Source organism: Coregonus clupeaformis, chromosome 17 (genome assembly GCF_020615455.1).
Source record: "Coregonus clupeaformis isolate EN_2021a chromosome 17, ASM2061545v1, whole genome shotgun sequence".
Lineage (NCBI taxonomy): Eukaryota > Metazoa > Chordata > Actinopteri > Salmoniformes > Salmonidae > Coregonus > Coregonus clupeaformis.
In genome coordinates this window covers 34,438,847-34,453,320 of record NC_059208.1, presented here as the reverse complement: position 1 = coordinate 34,453,320, position 14,474 = coordinate 34,438,847, and the positions used below count along the sequence as shown (strand labels likewise).

Sequence of the window (14,474 nt, the reverse complement as noted above, 5' to 3'; positions counted from 1 at the left end):
TGTATAAAAGCTTGTATGTACGCAAACAAGTGTAAAAACCGCACACTAGTAAAGACAGGTGACCGATGTTATGTTTATCCCTCCAGCAGCAGTCTTTTGAGAAGCAGCAGGGTTTCCACGGAGCCACACCGGCAACTTCCTTCAGCCTGCCCTCGGCCCTGGGCAGTGGTGGTCCCATCAACCCCCCAGCCGCGGCTGGTTATGCTCCGGCACCCTTCATGCACATCCTGGCACCGCACCAGCAGCCCCACTCTCAGATCCTGCACCACCACCTGCAGCAGGACGGACAGGTACGGTGTGTGTCACGGTGCGTGTGTGTGGTGTGACCGCGCGTGTCACACTGTATCTTGGAGAGAAATAGCTAGCACAGGATACCTTGCCTATGATATTTTCCTATCTTCTCTCCTCCTAACAGAGTGGCACTGGACAGCGCAGCCAGAATGCTTCCCTTCAACAGAAAACCCAGATCAACAAGTCTGCATACAACAGCTACAACTGGGGGGCCAACTAACACCTGCCCATCCGGCCCCATGTGTTCCAAAGTCTGACAGAAATGGGGGCATCCTTCCCCACAAATGGTCTCCATGTAACCCCTGCTCTCCTACAGAGATCCCCTCCCCACTCTCTCTGCTCAGCACACCGGCAGTACTCACCCCTGCCACGGGTGTCGCTGAGCTGAGGGCAAGCAAGGGTAGCGGGGCAGTCTTATAAGAGGGGGATGGCGTTAAATGGTTATAGTAACAGACCATTAAGAGCGGAGTATTGAGTGTCTGGAATTTGTATGATGTCCAACCCCCCTCCCTTTCTCTCTGTTGTATGTAACATAGAGCTGTTTTCTAATATAATTGTTTTTGTTGTTTTTTTACTGATGGGAGGAAAGTTGAAAAATTTGAAGGGGACAGGCTGGTTTTCTATTTCTCACCCTCTCCCCTTTATACTTGGGCGAAATGTACCCTTCCTACCATAAACCCAAACACAGATTAACTTTTTCCTTTGTTTCCCATTGAGTTTGTACAACATTTTAGTTTTAAGAATGAATTGTGAAGTTAATTTTTTACCATTATGTATGCAAATGCACAGGTGTGGAATATGTGCGGAGTGTTTTTGTGTGTACACTGGTGGGCCTTGGGTGTGTACCGGTCCTTGTTACTCCCAAACACAGTGAGGTACACAACCCTTACACCATGTAAAATGATTTCCCATTATTCTATGTTGTAAAATAGCTTTACCCCTGATTTAAAAGTGTAACATTTGTAGATTGTTGCTTATTCTGCAAGACATCTGGAGTACAAAATGACGTTGTACGAGAGGCCAGGGCACACCCTTACCTACCTATGTGTTGAATCAGTTATTTTTCTAATCCCTCTACACGTTCCCGCCACCTGTCTCCCCAATATATTAGGAAAGCTGCAGCAATGATTACTGATGGACAAAATTGTACTATGGTTTTGTCAGTGATTTTTGTACTGTGCATAAAAAAAGGTATTTAAATGGATAAACTTGTACATATAAAAAATAAAAAAAGTACTCTAGTCCTTATTTGTTCAATGGCTTCCACCCTCCCCCTTTGTAAATCCTCACTTGTTAGCTTTTTTGTTCTGTTTCTTTTGTGTAAAAAATATATAAATATTAAGTAAATAAACAGGAAAAATACATTTTCATCATTTTGGATGTGAATGTCTTTTTTTTATTTTTTATTTAAAGAAACTTATTTTTGTATCATGTGGCTTGTAAGTCTTAGTCAGCTAAACACGGTGGTGGCCAACTTTGGTCTTGGGGCTGTTATTCTGCAAGTTTCCCTTTATCTCCTTTCTATATAAAACAATTTTGATATAATTTGGTTAAATACAGTACTTCATTCAAAAGACCTGGATTGAAGGGAAACCTCAAGGACAGCCTTATGTTAACAGGATTGGACATCACTGCTCTGTAGTCATCCAAGGGAGGTGTGTGGGGTAGGCAGGGCTGTGTTCTTACACAGTTGGTTTGTAGGATCTGCAGTATCAAATAAAACTAAACTCAGTGGTTGTTTCCCCGTAGAACTCTGCATGGTGCATCCTTGTCTTTTTTTTTGGCTGAAAAAATAGCATTTTGGTTAGCTAAAAGGTAACATTTCAAGTAATTTCATTGAGTCATTTGTGCATTGATGTTTCCTTGAGAATAGACTAGCCTGTTGCACTTAAAATACAAAGCACATCTCATTTGTTAAATAAATCCATTGTATTGACCTGAAAGAAATTAACTTGCTACACAATTATTTTGAGGGGACTACTAATCACTCACACCAGTGCTGCTGCTGGTCCTCTTGAAGTGAAGATGTAGTACAACAAAAGATCTGCGCAGCATGCCAATGCATAGAGCTCGCCAGCTTGTAGTCCTAAAACACGTTAATGAGTTCGTTGAGATTTACATTTTAGTCATTTAGCAGACGCTCTTATCCAGAGCGATTTACAGGAGCAATTAGGGTTAAGTGCCTTGCTCAAGGGTACATCGACAGATTTCACCTAGTCGGCTCGGGGATTAGAACCAGCGACCTTTCGGTTACTGGCACAACGCTCTTAACCACTAAGCTACCTGCCGCCCTATGGGGGCGGGGAAATAATAGGGTTTTGTAATAAACGCCGAAAATAAGATCCGATGTTTACACCGGTTTAGAAGATTTTAGTTTACGTTTTGTTCTGAGATAATAGAAGTCGGTTAACGTGACCATTATGAAGTCTTTGTGCTTTATTTATTTATTGCATAGCTAAGTGACGTTAGCTAATAGAGATTATCGCAGAACAAAACGTATCAAATCTCCTAAACCTGTGATTACGACATACCTCATTTAAGGCGTTTATCCCAAAACGACATTAATTTTCCCGATAGGCTTTGTCCAAACGAACCATAGTGGAGTTAGTGCCTACAAAAATTCGCCATTACTATTTCTCCGGTAAATTGGTCTGTGTGTTCCAAAGCCGTCGATTGCGTCATTCTTCAGGGACGTCTAGCGCTTTACGGCAATGTTGACTTCGTCTTTTGACTGTCGTTCAGCATGAAGTAGCTAAGTTTACATCAAATGTTTGATTCAAATGAGCGTTTTTGATCTATTTCGTGGATTTTTTGGGGTACCTGGAGGCCATTATCGTGGGGAGGGCCGAAGGTGAGATGCCTAAAGCCAGCTAGCTTTCAGGCTGGTCTGCAAAAACAAGAACAGCTGTCGGTTACTAGCAAACGTTAGCCACTTGGCTAGCTAACTAGATAGCATAAATGGTCTTGCATAACCTGCTTCATAATCAGTGTCTTGAAGCAAATTAAACCACCGCCGTAACTAGTAGAGCTGACTAGCTATATGTTTAGCTAGCTATTTAATGTTAAGTATTTTATTTGCTTGTCTTCTATCACGATAGAAGTCTTGGATTTGACATAACTTGTAACGTGTTATTTGCTCAAGAGACCAGAAGGTGGGGCTAAAGTGTAGGTTAAATGGTACTTTCTTGTACAAGCACTGCTGCTTACATGAACAGTGACGTCTTTAAAGTTTCTGCTGGCTCACTGTTCCTAATCTTGCTCAGGGACCCCTTCTTCGAAGGCATGACCCATGACGACGACGATGAAGAGGAGGATGGAATCTACTTTGATGATTCCCAGGGTGGTGGTGGCCAGCAGGACCCGTTTGATGATCAGTGGAGGTTTGGGTTCAGCATGGGCCCAAACGGAGTGAGGATCCAGGAGCCTGAGGTGTTTGGCCAGGTCTTCAGAGAGATGGAGGAGATATTCTCACAGCTAGGCCGATTCGATGGTCAGTTTGGAGCAGGACAGTTTGGTAGGAGCAGTCAGTGATCCTTGGCCTGGTCTCAGATCCTTTTTTTTGCATTGACAATGAGTGACAAGGAGTTAATATGACACAAAACCAAGACAACCCTCAGACATACCTCTACCAAGTTGATATTGACAGGGGAATGCTGATTCTGTGTAGTGTGAATGAAATTCCCAGGTTAAAAAATATATGGTTATGGATGAGCCATGTCGTTGCTACTGGTTTAGTTATTTAACTAAGAACTATCTGTGTTCACTAATGCTTGCCAATTGCCATAACCAACTGAGCATCATCTCTGTAATAGACTGGTCTAATAACACTACGGTAATTATTATTTAATACTCAACACTATCAATCTCTGTGACCTCTCCCTCATGCCAGGTGTTCCCAGTATTGAGGCGCCCACTCCCCAGGACAGGCCGGAGAGAGGTGGGGGAGGATCCAGTGGAAATTCCTTGAGGGACTTCATGTTGAAAGGCCCGAATGACTGCCCACGCGGGCCGACTGGGCTGCCCTCAGGACCATCAGGAGGCCCCGGGGTCGATAAGAGCCCTCCATCTGGTGGCCCATTTTCCCCCAACACACCCTTTGATCGCTGGACACCCTTTTCTAAGGTATAGGAGAGATCTATCCCAGTCATCATTCTCACAGTATAGTACATTCTGAATAATAATTCATATGAGCTACACATGATCCTGCGGGTGGTTACTTTTTGTGTACAGTTTACTCTCTTCATTAATCATGTCCTTTTTATTATCTTTTATTTTCTCCAGTTCAATGATATTTGGAGAGGAAGGCTACAAAGGGGTCAAGAGCAGGAGCCGAAAGCAGACAGAGGTATGGGCATGTTATTGTCAAACGGCCAAGTTATTTGAATTTAGACGCAAGGTCCTGTCACATGCGCCGAATACAACAGGTGTAGACGTTACCGTGAAATGCTTACTTACAAGCCCTTAACCAACAACGCAGTTTTGAGAAAATAGAGTTAAGAAAATATTTACTAAATAAAATAAAGTTTAAAAAATAATAACACAGTAAAATAACAATAATGAGGCTATATACAGGGGGTACCGGTACAGAGTCAATGTGCGGGGGTAGAGGTTAGTTGAGGTAATTTGTACATGTATGTAGGGGTAAAGTGACTGCATAGATAATAAACAGCGAGTAGCAGCAGTGTAAAAACAAAGGGGGTGGGTGTCAATGCAGATAGTCCGGGTGGCCATTTGATTAATTGTTCAGCATTCTTATGGCTTGGGGGTAGAAGATGTTAAGGAGCCTTTTGGACCTAGACTTGGCGCTCCGGTACCGCTTGCCGTGCGGTAGCAGAGAGAACATTCTATGACTTGGGTGACTGGAGTCTATGACACTGCCTAGTATATAGGTCCTGGATGTAAGGAAGCTTGGCCCCAGTGATATACTGGGCCGTACGCACTACCCTCTGTAGAGTCTTATGGTCGGATGCCGAGCAGTTGCCATACCAGGTGGTGATGCAACCGATCAGGATGCTCTCGATGGTGCAGCTGTATAACTTTTTGAGGATCTGGGGACCCATGACAAATCTTTTCAGTCTCCTGAGGGGAAAAAGGCGTTGTCGTGCCCTCTTCACAACTTTCGTGGGTGTTTGGACCATGATAGTTTGTTGGTGATGTGGACACCAAGGAACTTGAAACTCTCGACCCGCTCCACTACAGTCCCGTCGATGTGAATGGGGGCGTGTTCGACCCTCCTTTTCCTGTAGTCCACGATCATCTCCTTTGTCTTGCTGATGTTGAGGGAGAGGTTGTTGTCCTGGCACCACATTGCCAGGTCTCTGACCTCCTCCCTATAGGCTGTCTCATCGTTGTCGGTAATCAGGCCTACCACCGTTGTGTCGTCAGCAGACTTAATGATGGTATTGGAGTCGTGCTAAGGTCCCGTGTAGCTCAGTTGGTAATTACGATTCCCACGGGGGGCCAGTATGAAAATGTATGCACTCACTAACTGTAAGTCACTCTGGATAAGAGCGTCTGCTTAATGACTAAAATGTAAAAAATGTAAAATGTGCTTGGCCATGCAGTCGTGGGTGAACAGGGATTACAGGAGGGGACAAAGCACGCACCCCTGAGGGGCCCCTGTGTTGAGGATCAGCGTGGCAGATTTTTTTATTTTTATTTTTTTTATTTCACCTTTATTTAACCAGGTAAGCCAGTTGAGAACAGGTTCTCATTTACAACTGCGACCTGGCCAAGACAAAGCAAAGTAGTGCAACAAAAACAACACAGAGTTACATATGGGGTAAAAAAAAAAACATAAAGTCAGAAATACAACAGAAAATATATATACAGTGTGTGCAAATGTAGCAAGTTATGGAGGTAAGGCAATAAATAGGCTATAGTGCAGAATAATTACAATAGTATTAACACTGGAATGCTAGATGTGCAATAGATTATGTGCAAATAGAGATACTGGGGTGCAAAAGAGCAAATTAAATAGCAATATAGGGATGAGGTAGTTGGGTGGGCTAATTTCAGATGGGCTGTGTACAGGTGCAGTGATCGGTAAGGTGCTCTGACAACTGATGCTTAAAGTTATTGAGGGAGATAAGAGTCTCCAGCTTCAGAGATTTTTGCAATTCGTTCCAGTCATTGGCAGCAGAGAACTGGAAGGAATGGCGGCCAAAGGAGGTGTTGGCTTTGGGAATGACCAGTGAGATATACCTGCTGGAGCGCAGACTACGGGTGGGTGCTGCTATGGTGACCAATGAGCTAAGATAAGGCGGGGATTTGCCTAGCAGTGATTTATAGATGGCCTGGAGCCAGTGGGTTTGACGACGAACATGTAGTGAGGACCAGCCAACAAGAGCGTACAGGTCACAGTGGTGGGTAGTGTATGGGGCTTTGGAGACAAAACGGATGGCACTGTGATAGACTACATCCAATTTGCTGAGTAGAGTGTTGGAGGCTATTTTATAAATGACATCGCCGAAAGTCAAGGATCGGTAGGATAGTCAGTTTTACGAGGGCATGTTTGGCAGCATGAGTGAAGGAGGCTTTGTTGCGAAATAGGAAGCCGATTCTAGATTTAACTTTGGATTGAGATTCTTTATGTGAGTCTGGAAGTTGAGTTTACAGTCTAACCAGACACCTAGATATTTGTAGTTGTCCACATACTCTAGGTCAGACCCGTCGAGAGTGGTGATTCTAGTCGGGTGGGCGGGTGCTAGCAGCGTTCGATTGAAAAGCATGCATTTAGTTTTACTAGTGTTTAAGAGCAGTTGAAGGCTACTGAAGGATTGTTGTATGGCATTGAAGCTCGTTTGGAGGTTTGTTAACACAGGTCCAATGAAGGGCCAGATGTATACAAAATGGTGTCGTCTGCGTAGAGGTGGATCTGAGAGTCACCAGCAGCAAGAGCTAAATGCCTTTTATGTGTTAACAGATGTGTTGTTGCCTACCCTTACCACCTGGGGGCGCAGGAAGTCCAGGATCCAGTTGCAGAGGGAGGTGTTTAGTCCCAGGGTCCTTAGCTTAGTGATGAGCTTTGTGGGCACTATGGTGTTGAATGCTGAGCTGTAGTCAATCAACAGCATTCTCACATAGGTGTTCCTTTTGTCCAGGTGGGAAAGGGCAGTGTGGAGTGTGATTGAGATTGCGTAATCTGTGGATCTGTTGGGGTGGTATGCGAATTGGAGTGGGTCTAGGGTTTCTGGGATGATGGTGTTGTGAGCCATGACCAGCCTTTCAAAGCACTTCATGGCTACCGACTTGAGTGCTATGGGGCAGTAGTCATTTAGGCAGGTTACCTTCGCTTTCTTGGGCACAGGGACTATGGTGGTCTGCTTGAAACATGTAGGTATTACAGACTCGGTCAGGGAGAGGTTGAAAATGTCAGTGAAGTCACTTGCCAGTTGGTCAGCGCATGCTCTGAGTACATGTCCTGGTAATCCATCTGGCCCCGCGGCCTTGTGAATGTTGAACTGTTTAAAGGTCTTGCTCACATCGGCTACGGAGAGCGTGATCACACAGTCGTCCGGATCAGCTGGTGCTCTCATGCATGCTTCAGCGTTGCTTGCCTCGAAGCGAGCATAAAAGGCATTTAGCTCGTCTGGTAGGCTTGTGTCACTGGGTAGCTCGCGGCTGGGTTTCCCTTTGTAGTCCTTAATAGTTTGCAAGCGCTGCCACATCCAACGAGCGTCGGAGCCGGTATAGTGGGATTCAATCTTAGTCCTGTGTTGACGCTTTGCCTGTTTGATGGTTCGTCTGAGGGCATAGCGGGATTTCTTATAAGCGTCCGGATTAGTGTCCCGCTCCTTGAAAGTGCTTTAGGGTTGGGTTCTGGTATAACACTCATCATATTAGCAAATAGCGAACTTTGCAACACTGCAGTTTGATAAAGACGCTGTAACAAAGGTAGATGATGAAAATATCAGACTTCTGCAGCCTTCTCTACAGTTACCTGTCTTGTTCTTTGTTGGATTTCCATAATAATTTCAATTTCCCAAACACCATCTCCTCAGATCTGGACTCGCAAGTCTCCTCTGGAGGGCTGGATCAGGTTCTAGCGCCACCGGCTTGGTCTCCCACTCAGCCAAAGAAGCGCTCTTTCTTCCAGTCGGTCACTGTCACCAAAGTGGTGAAGCCTGATGGGGTAAGAGATACAGTTCACCTCGAGATGGTAGACAGAAGTTAGTGTACTTCATTTTGAATGTTGTATCTTGGTCTACAATAAAGTGCTCCCTGTTTTTTCCAAGATGGTCAACATGGAGACACTCAATATCTGTGTCCCTATGGGCCCTGGTCAAAAGTAGTGCACTACAAAGGGAATAGGGTGCCATTTGGGATGCACAACATGTTCACTCCACTTTTCAGAACCATGCAGAGTTACCAAACCCTTATAGAGTTTGTATGACAGTCTTGGATGTTCTGTTTGTATGTGTTTTGTTTAGAGTGTTGAGGAGAGGCGCACCGTCCAAGATTGCCAGGGGAACGAGGAAACCACAGTGACTTATATAGGGGGGTGCGAGGGGGTACAGGATCAAGCCGGACCCCTCTTACCACCAGGTCAGTGTCCTCCAGTAGGGTTTATGTTTCTAGTCACCAAAATGATGCCCCATTAACTGTATCATATTATAATATATGCCATTTAACAGATGCAGAAATGGAACCATGAAATGGCAGATCATATTCAATACAGCAATCCTATTCATTCACATAGACCGATGATTTGACACAATTGTATGTGAAAAAACCTTGACACTGAGAACCTTGCATGGTCAAGGTTGGCAGCCATGTATTTATCACTGAGTATGGGGGAAAACTGTATTTTGTGAAGATACGTAAAAATGCCTTATCAACCTCCAACGGACTTAACAGTATATTAAACAATTTTCCCCCCCAGGTGGCACACACCCCTTTTCGGACATGCACGATGATCTTTCCTTGTTTTCCAAATTCTTTGGAGGCAGGAGGTGAACCTATCGATCGGGAGCACGGAAGAAGAATAAATGTCAAATCATTTGTAGACATTATTTCACTGTATGGCATTGTGGTAAAGTCATGTTTAGGGTTGGTTATATATATTCAGTAAGGATTTAATGAAGACTGTTGGTTATATTGCCTCTCTCTTAAGTATGGGCAGGCTGGATCAACTAAGCCTGGTCCCAGATCTGTTTGTGCTCTTGCCAACTCCATTGCTCATTGTCAAGCCAAACATGACTTGGCACACAATGAGTGACAAGGAGTTGGCATGATGGTACAACAGACTGGCACTCAGGCTAGAATCAACTGATTGCCAAAAAACCTGAGTATTTCTGTACAGTAAAACGTGTAGCATGGCAGTGTGATTCTTAATTGACCAATGACCACTAAGTGAGCTAGGCAGACGATATTATGGACAGAATTGAAGAGTCAAATAACCCTTTTGTGAATAGTTTGCAGAAAGAGCTCAACCTAAATCAGGCATAAGAAAATTCTCACTTCTCAATATGCGTATTTTATTTTTGTGAAGTCCTTTTCAAATTCTGCAATGTGAATTTTTGACTGAACAATAAAGAGGCATAATATATTTACACTGAGTGTTTTTTATAAAATTGCGAAGCTTGTTTAAATCTGTTGAAAAACAACCTGTTGAGGGCCCTGGTCAAAATAAATGCACAATTTAGGGAATAGGGTTCCATTTGGGATGCAGTCACACTCACACGAGGACCTTTTTAACCCTTTTGCCTCAATAAGCCTCACACTACTCAGAAGCGATATCATTTTTTTGTAGGTCACACACAAAATAATGTGTGTGATGCCATTTCTATGAACAGATTAAAAAGAACTAGGCTTCTCGCAACAATTAAATGGTCTTTCCAGAAAACAAGCGTAACTTGTACCTTTTTGTTGTTGCATGAGGACAAACTGAAGTAATTTTGAAGGTTGTTGACCTGCCTTCAATGAAAGCATTGCTACATGTACTCTAAAATATGGGTTAACTTTAATGTGATCTTCATGATGACATAAGCTACCACATTTTTGCTTTGCAATAGACACACAATCTGATGTATGTTTTTGCCAGATACTTCTGTAGGTGTGGGGTTAATGGCCTGTTAAACAACAGTCCAAGGCTTCTGATTTTAAAATGTATTTGATGTCATACACTTATTTATTGAGAAGCAATAGAGCTAGTAAAGGGGTATGTCTGTTAAGAAAAGCAACATGACCATCAATAAGATGGTAATCTTATTGATGATGGATGATATCATCATTTAGCTAAATGCTCACCTCTGACCTAATCTGTTCCATTATATGGTCAGAGACTAAACTGGTTTAATAAAAAAAAAATGTAATCTGCAGTTTGTTTTTGACCTTGTGCTTGGCTACAGTAGCGCAAGCAGCTTATCTAGTATAGTTGCAGACTTTAGTTGCTAGGTTCTCCTACTCAGTAACCTACTTATTGTGTTCATAGAGGGGACATATTGGACGGACAAGCTGAGATACCTGGACAGAGCCTCTGCAGACAGACGGAGGCTTAAGCAGGGGATGACAACAGGCATACTCAGCCAGTTTAACCACAGATGACCAGTCTACAGTTTAGAGTTAGTTGTAAGTATTTTTGGTTTAACACAGGACTACCAGGACAGGAGACAATCGGAGACCTAAGAGGGTGATATGATAGAGAACAATTGGGGGACTTGATTTAGTTGGGACAGACGGCTACGAAGGATGGAGGTACTGAAGGGAAGGCTGAGGGTGAGGAATATGCTGTTTAGGGAGTTAATGGCTGAGACCTTGGCTACGTTCGTCCTTATGGTGAGTACTTATGGTAAATGTATCTTTTCCTATTGTTATCATCAATGATCAAGGGTTGTTACTGTTTTATGCATTCTTAAATCTCCTGGGAATTTGTTTATTCTATGTGTTTTAAAGTGCTTGGGAGCAAAAACTACCTCACCACCATTGAAGAACAATCAAAATGCTCTAGAGTAGCTGTTCCTCAAGAATCCATTGACCATTCAAATATATGTTTTGACACGGTCAAGACTTGAGTTGGAATCAGATCCAGAAACATGGAACTGAACACAGCAACCCTGGGTTAAAACGGAATGTTCTAGAAAGTACTTCACTCTTCTATCACCTCCACCATTGCAAGTCTCTACGTGCTGCTTTTAGTTCTCGCCAACCTTGTTGCAATGTCTCTTTTTCTCTTCCATCTTCATTCCTTAATCAGTGTGCTTTCTTTTGAAGATATTTGGCAAGCATGCATGGTGACTGTACTAAGTTGACCATGGAACATCTCTCTTCCCCATACCTCTCCCATCCGTCCACCCTTCCTCCACTCTCCCTACTCCGTCCCTCTCTCCTTCCTCAATCTCTCCCTCAGATGTTTGGCTGTGCGGCGATGGCCCAGGTGAAGTTGAGTCGAGGGACCAAGGGCGAGTACCTCTCTGTCAATATGGCCTTCTCAGTGGGTGTCATGAGTGCCATGTACCTTGCCAGGGGCGTCTCCGGTAAGTGGTAATTCAAGACAACTACCGGTAGCCTCATATATGCATAACCCTTCCAAGTACAAGACAGAGAATCCAAATTGTAGTGATAATCAAGTCAAAGCAGTGTGAATGTTTTCATTTAACTCTCTTGGAACCTTACTGTTTGTAACCTGACCCTTGTACTGTAGACTCACTACGTATACTGAATGTTATCAATATTGTACCATACATATCAAAAAGAAAAATATTTTTCGTCTTACCTCTTCTTCCTTCCCTCTTTTCTTTCCTTTTCCCTCTCTCAGGAGCCCACCTGAACCCAGCTGTCTCCCTCAGTTGCTGTGTGCTGGGGAGGCTGCCTTGGTCTAAACTGCTGCCCTACTGCCTGTCTCAGGTTCTGGGGGCCTATATAGCTGCTGCTGTGGTCTTCCTCATGTACTATGGTGGGTCTGATAACACTGCTGAAATGACAGTTGTCTTAGATATTTCTAACCGTCTTTCTTGGTTTTCCTCTCTCTGTCCCTCTATCCAGATGCTATTATGGACTACAGCGGTGGCGTCCTGACTGTATACGGCCCAAATGAAACAGCCTCCATCTTTGCTACCTACCCATCCGACTACCTTTCTCTAGGGGGCAGCTTCTTTGACCAGGTAGGAGAGAGGGAAAATAATCAGTGCATATAGTGATGCATTCTTGAGGATTGTGGGTATTGTACCTCCTTTAGAGGATATTGTACAGATGTAGGATCTGAATTTGACCAGTATTGTACCAAGAAAAAACATCCTGCAGCAACAGGATTTGAACGTTTAGTCCATGTTGCTTTATCGGTGGTTAGGCTATTAGCTGACCAAAATTAGGCAACATGAAAAGTGCAATACTGTTAATATAACCGTGTGTTATTGCGTGTTTTCAGTTAATTTATATAAATCCTGACGCTCATCTGCATTTCCTGTGGTTCAGGAAAATTCTCAGCAACAAGTGATCAAATTAAGATCCTACATCTGTACCTCTAACTTAATCTCTAATCCTTTACACTGTACATGTTTTTAGTTTACTATGTTGTGTCTTGTTGTATCTACCATTCCTTCCCCACACACAGTTAGTTCCCTCAGGAAATAAAACCTATTTGAAAGTGTAATTGGACTTGTAGTTCACAAAAGCTAATTCATACATTTCTGTTGTTTCCTTCAGATGGTGGGCACAGGCATGATCATGCTGTGCTTTCTACCCCTGGATGACTGGCGGAACAAGCCTGCATCCGCTGACCTGGTGCCCCCCCTCACTGCCGTGGTTCTCATGGGTATCTCCCAGTCCATGTCCTCAAACTGTGGGGGAGGGATCAACCCTGCCCGGGACCTGGGGCCACGCCTCTTCACCCTGACTGCAGGATGGGGTACAGAGGTCTTCACGTGAGTCATCTCGGCAACCCGGAACCAAAATCTCATGTCAGCTACTCAATTAAGTAACATATATTTATATACGTCTGTCCACAAGAGATTACACAAGAGTGTCTTTGGGGAGGGAGATGGAGGAGACGTAGTGAGACATTTTAATGACGTGCAATGAAGAGTACTCACTATTATACATTAATATTTAGATAATGCAACATTAGATCAAGGGACTCAAATGGAGGTTCAGCACCTCTTACGTGCAAATACATTTGACATAATATACATACTATGTGCAGTCTAGAGCTCAACAAAACAATGCAAAACCTCCCTAATCTACACTAACTAACCTCACTCTCTCTGACCCTACAGGTGCTATAACTACTGGTTTTGGGTCCCCATCGTGGCCCCAATGGTGGGGGCAGTGCTCGGCTCTGGGCTCTACCTGGTCTTCGTCCAATGGCACTTACCAGACTCTGAGATAAATGAAACCAATGACCTGCAGTTCAAGACAATGGATATAAAGACTGTGAAAAAGCTGGAAATCATCAAAAACAACAATGCTGTGGAGATGGCCCACAAGGTCTAGTTGGCATAACCTTGTCTCCAGGCTCAATTGCTACACAGAGAGAGCCGGCTGGGTGGATGAGATTATAGTTGGTGGTACAGATGGAAGGAAATACTAGTTTAATCTATTCTTATAGCCTTTTTATCAGAGCAAAGTAACCATCTGTATCTTGACAAAATAATTGATACATTATCAAATAGTGGTTGTACTGTTCTCTCAAAAGGTGCTCACCTGAACCATGCAGTGTCTCTCAGCCTCTGCTTTCTGGGCAGGCATCCTTGGACACGCCTACCTTTCTACGTCTTCTTCCAGATACTGGGGGCCTTTATGGCTGCTGCCACCGTAGGCCTGCATTACTATGGTAAGGGAATAAGGACAAAATGTAGTATCAAAATCTACAATACTAGAATCCAGTGGTGGAAAAAGTAAAGATTCCTTAATAGAAAATTACTCAAGTAAAAGTGAAAGTCACCCAGTAAAATAATCCTTGAGTAAAAGTATAAAAGATTTTGGTTTTAAATATACTTAAGCATCAAAAGTAAATTGTAATAGCTGAGTATCAAAAGTAAAAGTATAAATCATTTCACATTCCTTATTACGCAAACTAGACGGCACCATTTTCTTGTTTTTTTAAGGATAGCCAGGGGCACACTTGGACATAATTTACAAACGACGCATGTGTGTTTAGTGAGTCCGTCAGATCAGAGGCAGTAGGGATGACCAGGGATGTTCTCTTGAGAAGTGCGCCAAATTGGACAATTTTCCTGTCCTGC

The 14,474-nt window shown here is 43.5% G+C and overlaps 3 protein-coding genes and 1 long non-coding RNA gene across 15 annotated transcripts in view; 3 read left to right on the top strand and 1 right to left on the bottom strand.

Annotated features, from left to right (window-relative positions):
- ubap2l (ubiquitin associated protein 2-like) overlaps positions 1–1,548 on the top strand; it is an 84,156-nt gene extending 82,608 nt beyond the window's left edge. For 8 of the 10 annotated variants that reach the window (XM_045226288.1, XM_045226296.1, XM_045226291.1 and 5 more), the window contains 2 exons: positions 87–290; positions 416–1,548. In XM_045226288.1, the coding sequence (XP_045082223.1) occupies positions 87–290; positions 416–511 (300 nt within the window). In that variant the 3' untranslated portion in view covers positions 512–1,548. The remainder of the gene's footprint in view (positions 1–86; positions 291–415) is intronic. The other 2 variants (XM_045226289.1, XM_045226293.1) reach the window with 1 other exon arrangement.
- On the bottom strand, positions 1,130–2,910 carry LOC121586296. Its single transcript, XR_006003926.1, has 3 exons — positions 2,823–2,910; positions 2,284–2,377; positions 1,130–2,075 (listed from the first exon to the last, which is right to left on the bottom strand). It is a non-coding gene; the product is annotated as an uncharacterized LOC121586296 (long non-coding RNA).
- Positions 2,911–2,965: 55 nt separating this feature from the next.
- On the top strand, positions 2,966–9,845 carry hax1 (HCLS1 associated protein X-1). Of its 2 annotated transcripts, none has more exons than XM_041902882.2 (7): positions 2,966–3,142; positions 3,555–3,781; positions 4,181–4,413; positions 4,573–4,636; positions 8,295–8,425; positions 8,724–8,838; positions 9,176–9,845. In XM_041902882.2, exons 1-7 carry the CDS (start codon positions 3,072–3,074, stop codon positions 9,247–9,249), a joined length of 915 nt encoding a protein of 304 aa, XP_041758816.1. In that variant the 5' UTR covers positions 2,966–3,071; the 3' UTR covers positions 9,250–9,845. The 2 variants fall into 2 exon arrangements, with proteins under 2 accessions (XP_041758816.1, XP_041758815.1); XM_041902881.2 differs by having other exon boundaries at positions 2,968–3,142; positions 3,555–3,805.
- Positions 9,846–9,920: 75 nt separating this feature from the next.
- LOC121586295 (aquaporin-10-like) lies at positions 9,921–14,326 on the top strand. Of its 2 annotated transcripts, none has more exons than XM_041902884.2 (6): positions 9,921–10,863; positions 11,642–11,768; positions 12,050–12,187; positions 12,277–12,395; positions 12,937–13,154; positions 13,506–14,326. In XM_041902884.2, the coding sequence occupies exons 2-6, from the start codon at positions 11,642–11,644 to the stop codon at positions 13,720–13,722; spliced, it is 819 nt and encodes a 272-aa protein (XP_041758818.1). In that variant the 5' UTR covers positions 9,921–10,863; the 3' UTR covers positions 13,723–14,326. The 2 variants fall into 2 exon arrangements, with proteins under 2 accessions (XP_041758818.1, XP_041758817.1); XM_041902883.2 differs by having other exon boundaries at positions 9,921–11,070.
- The last annotated feature ends 148 nt before the right edge of the window (positions 14,327–14,474 follow it).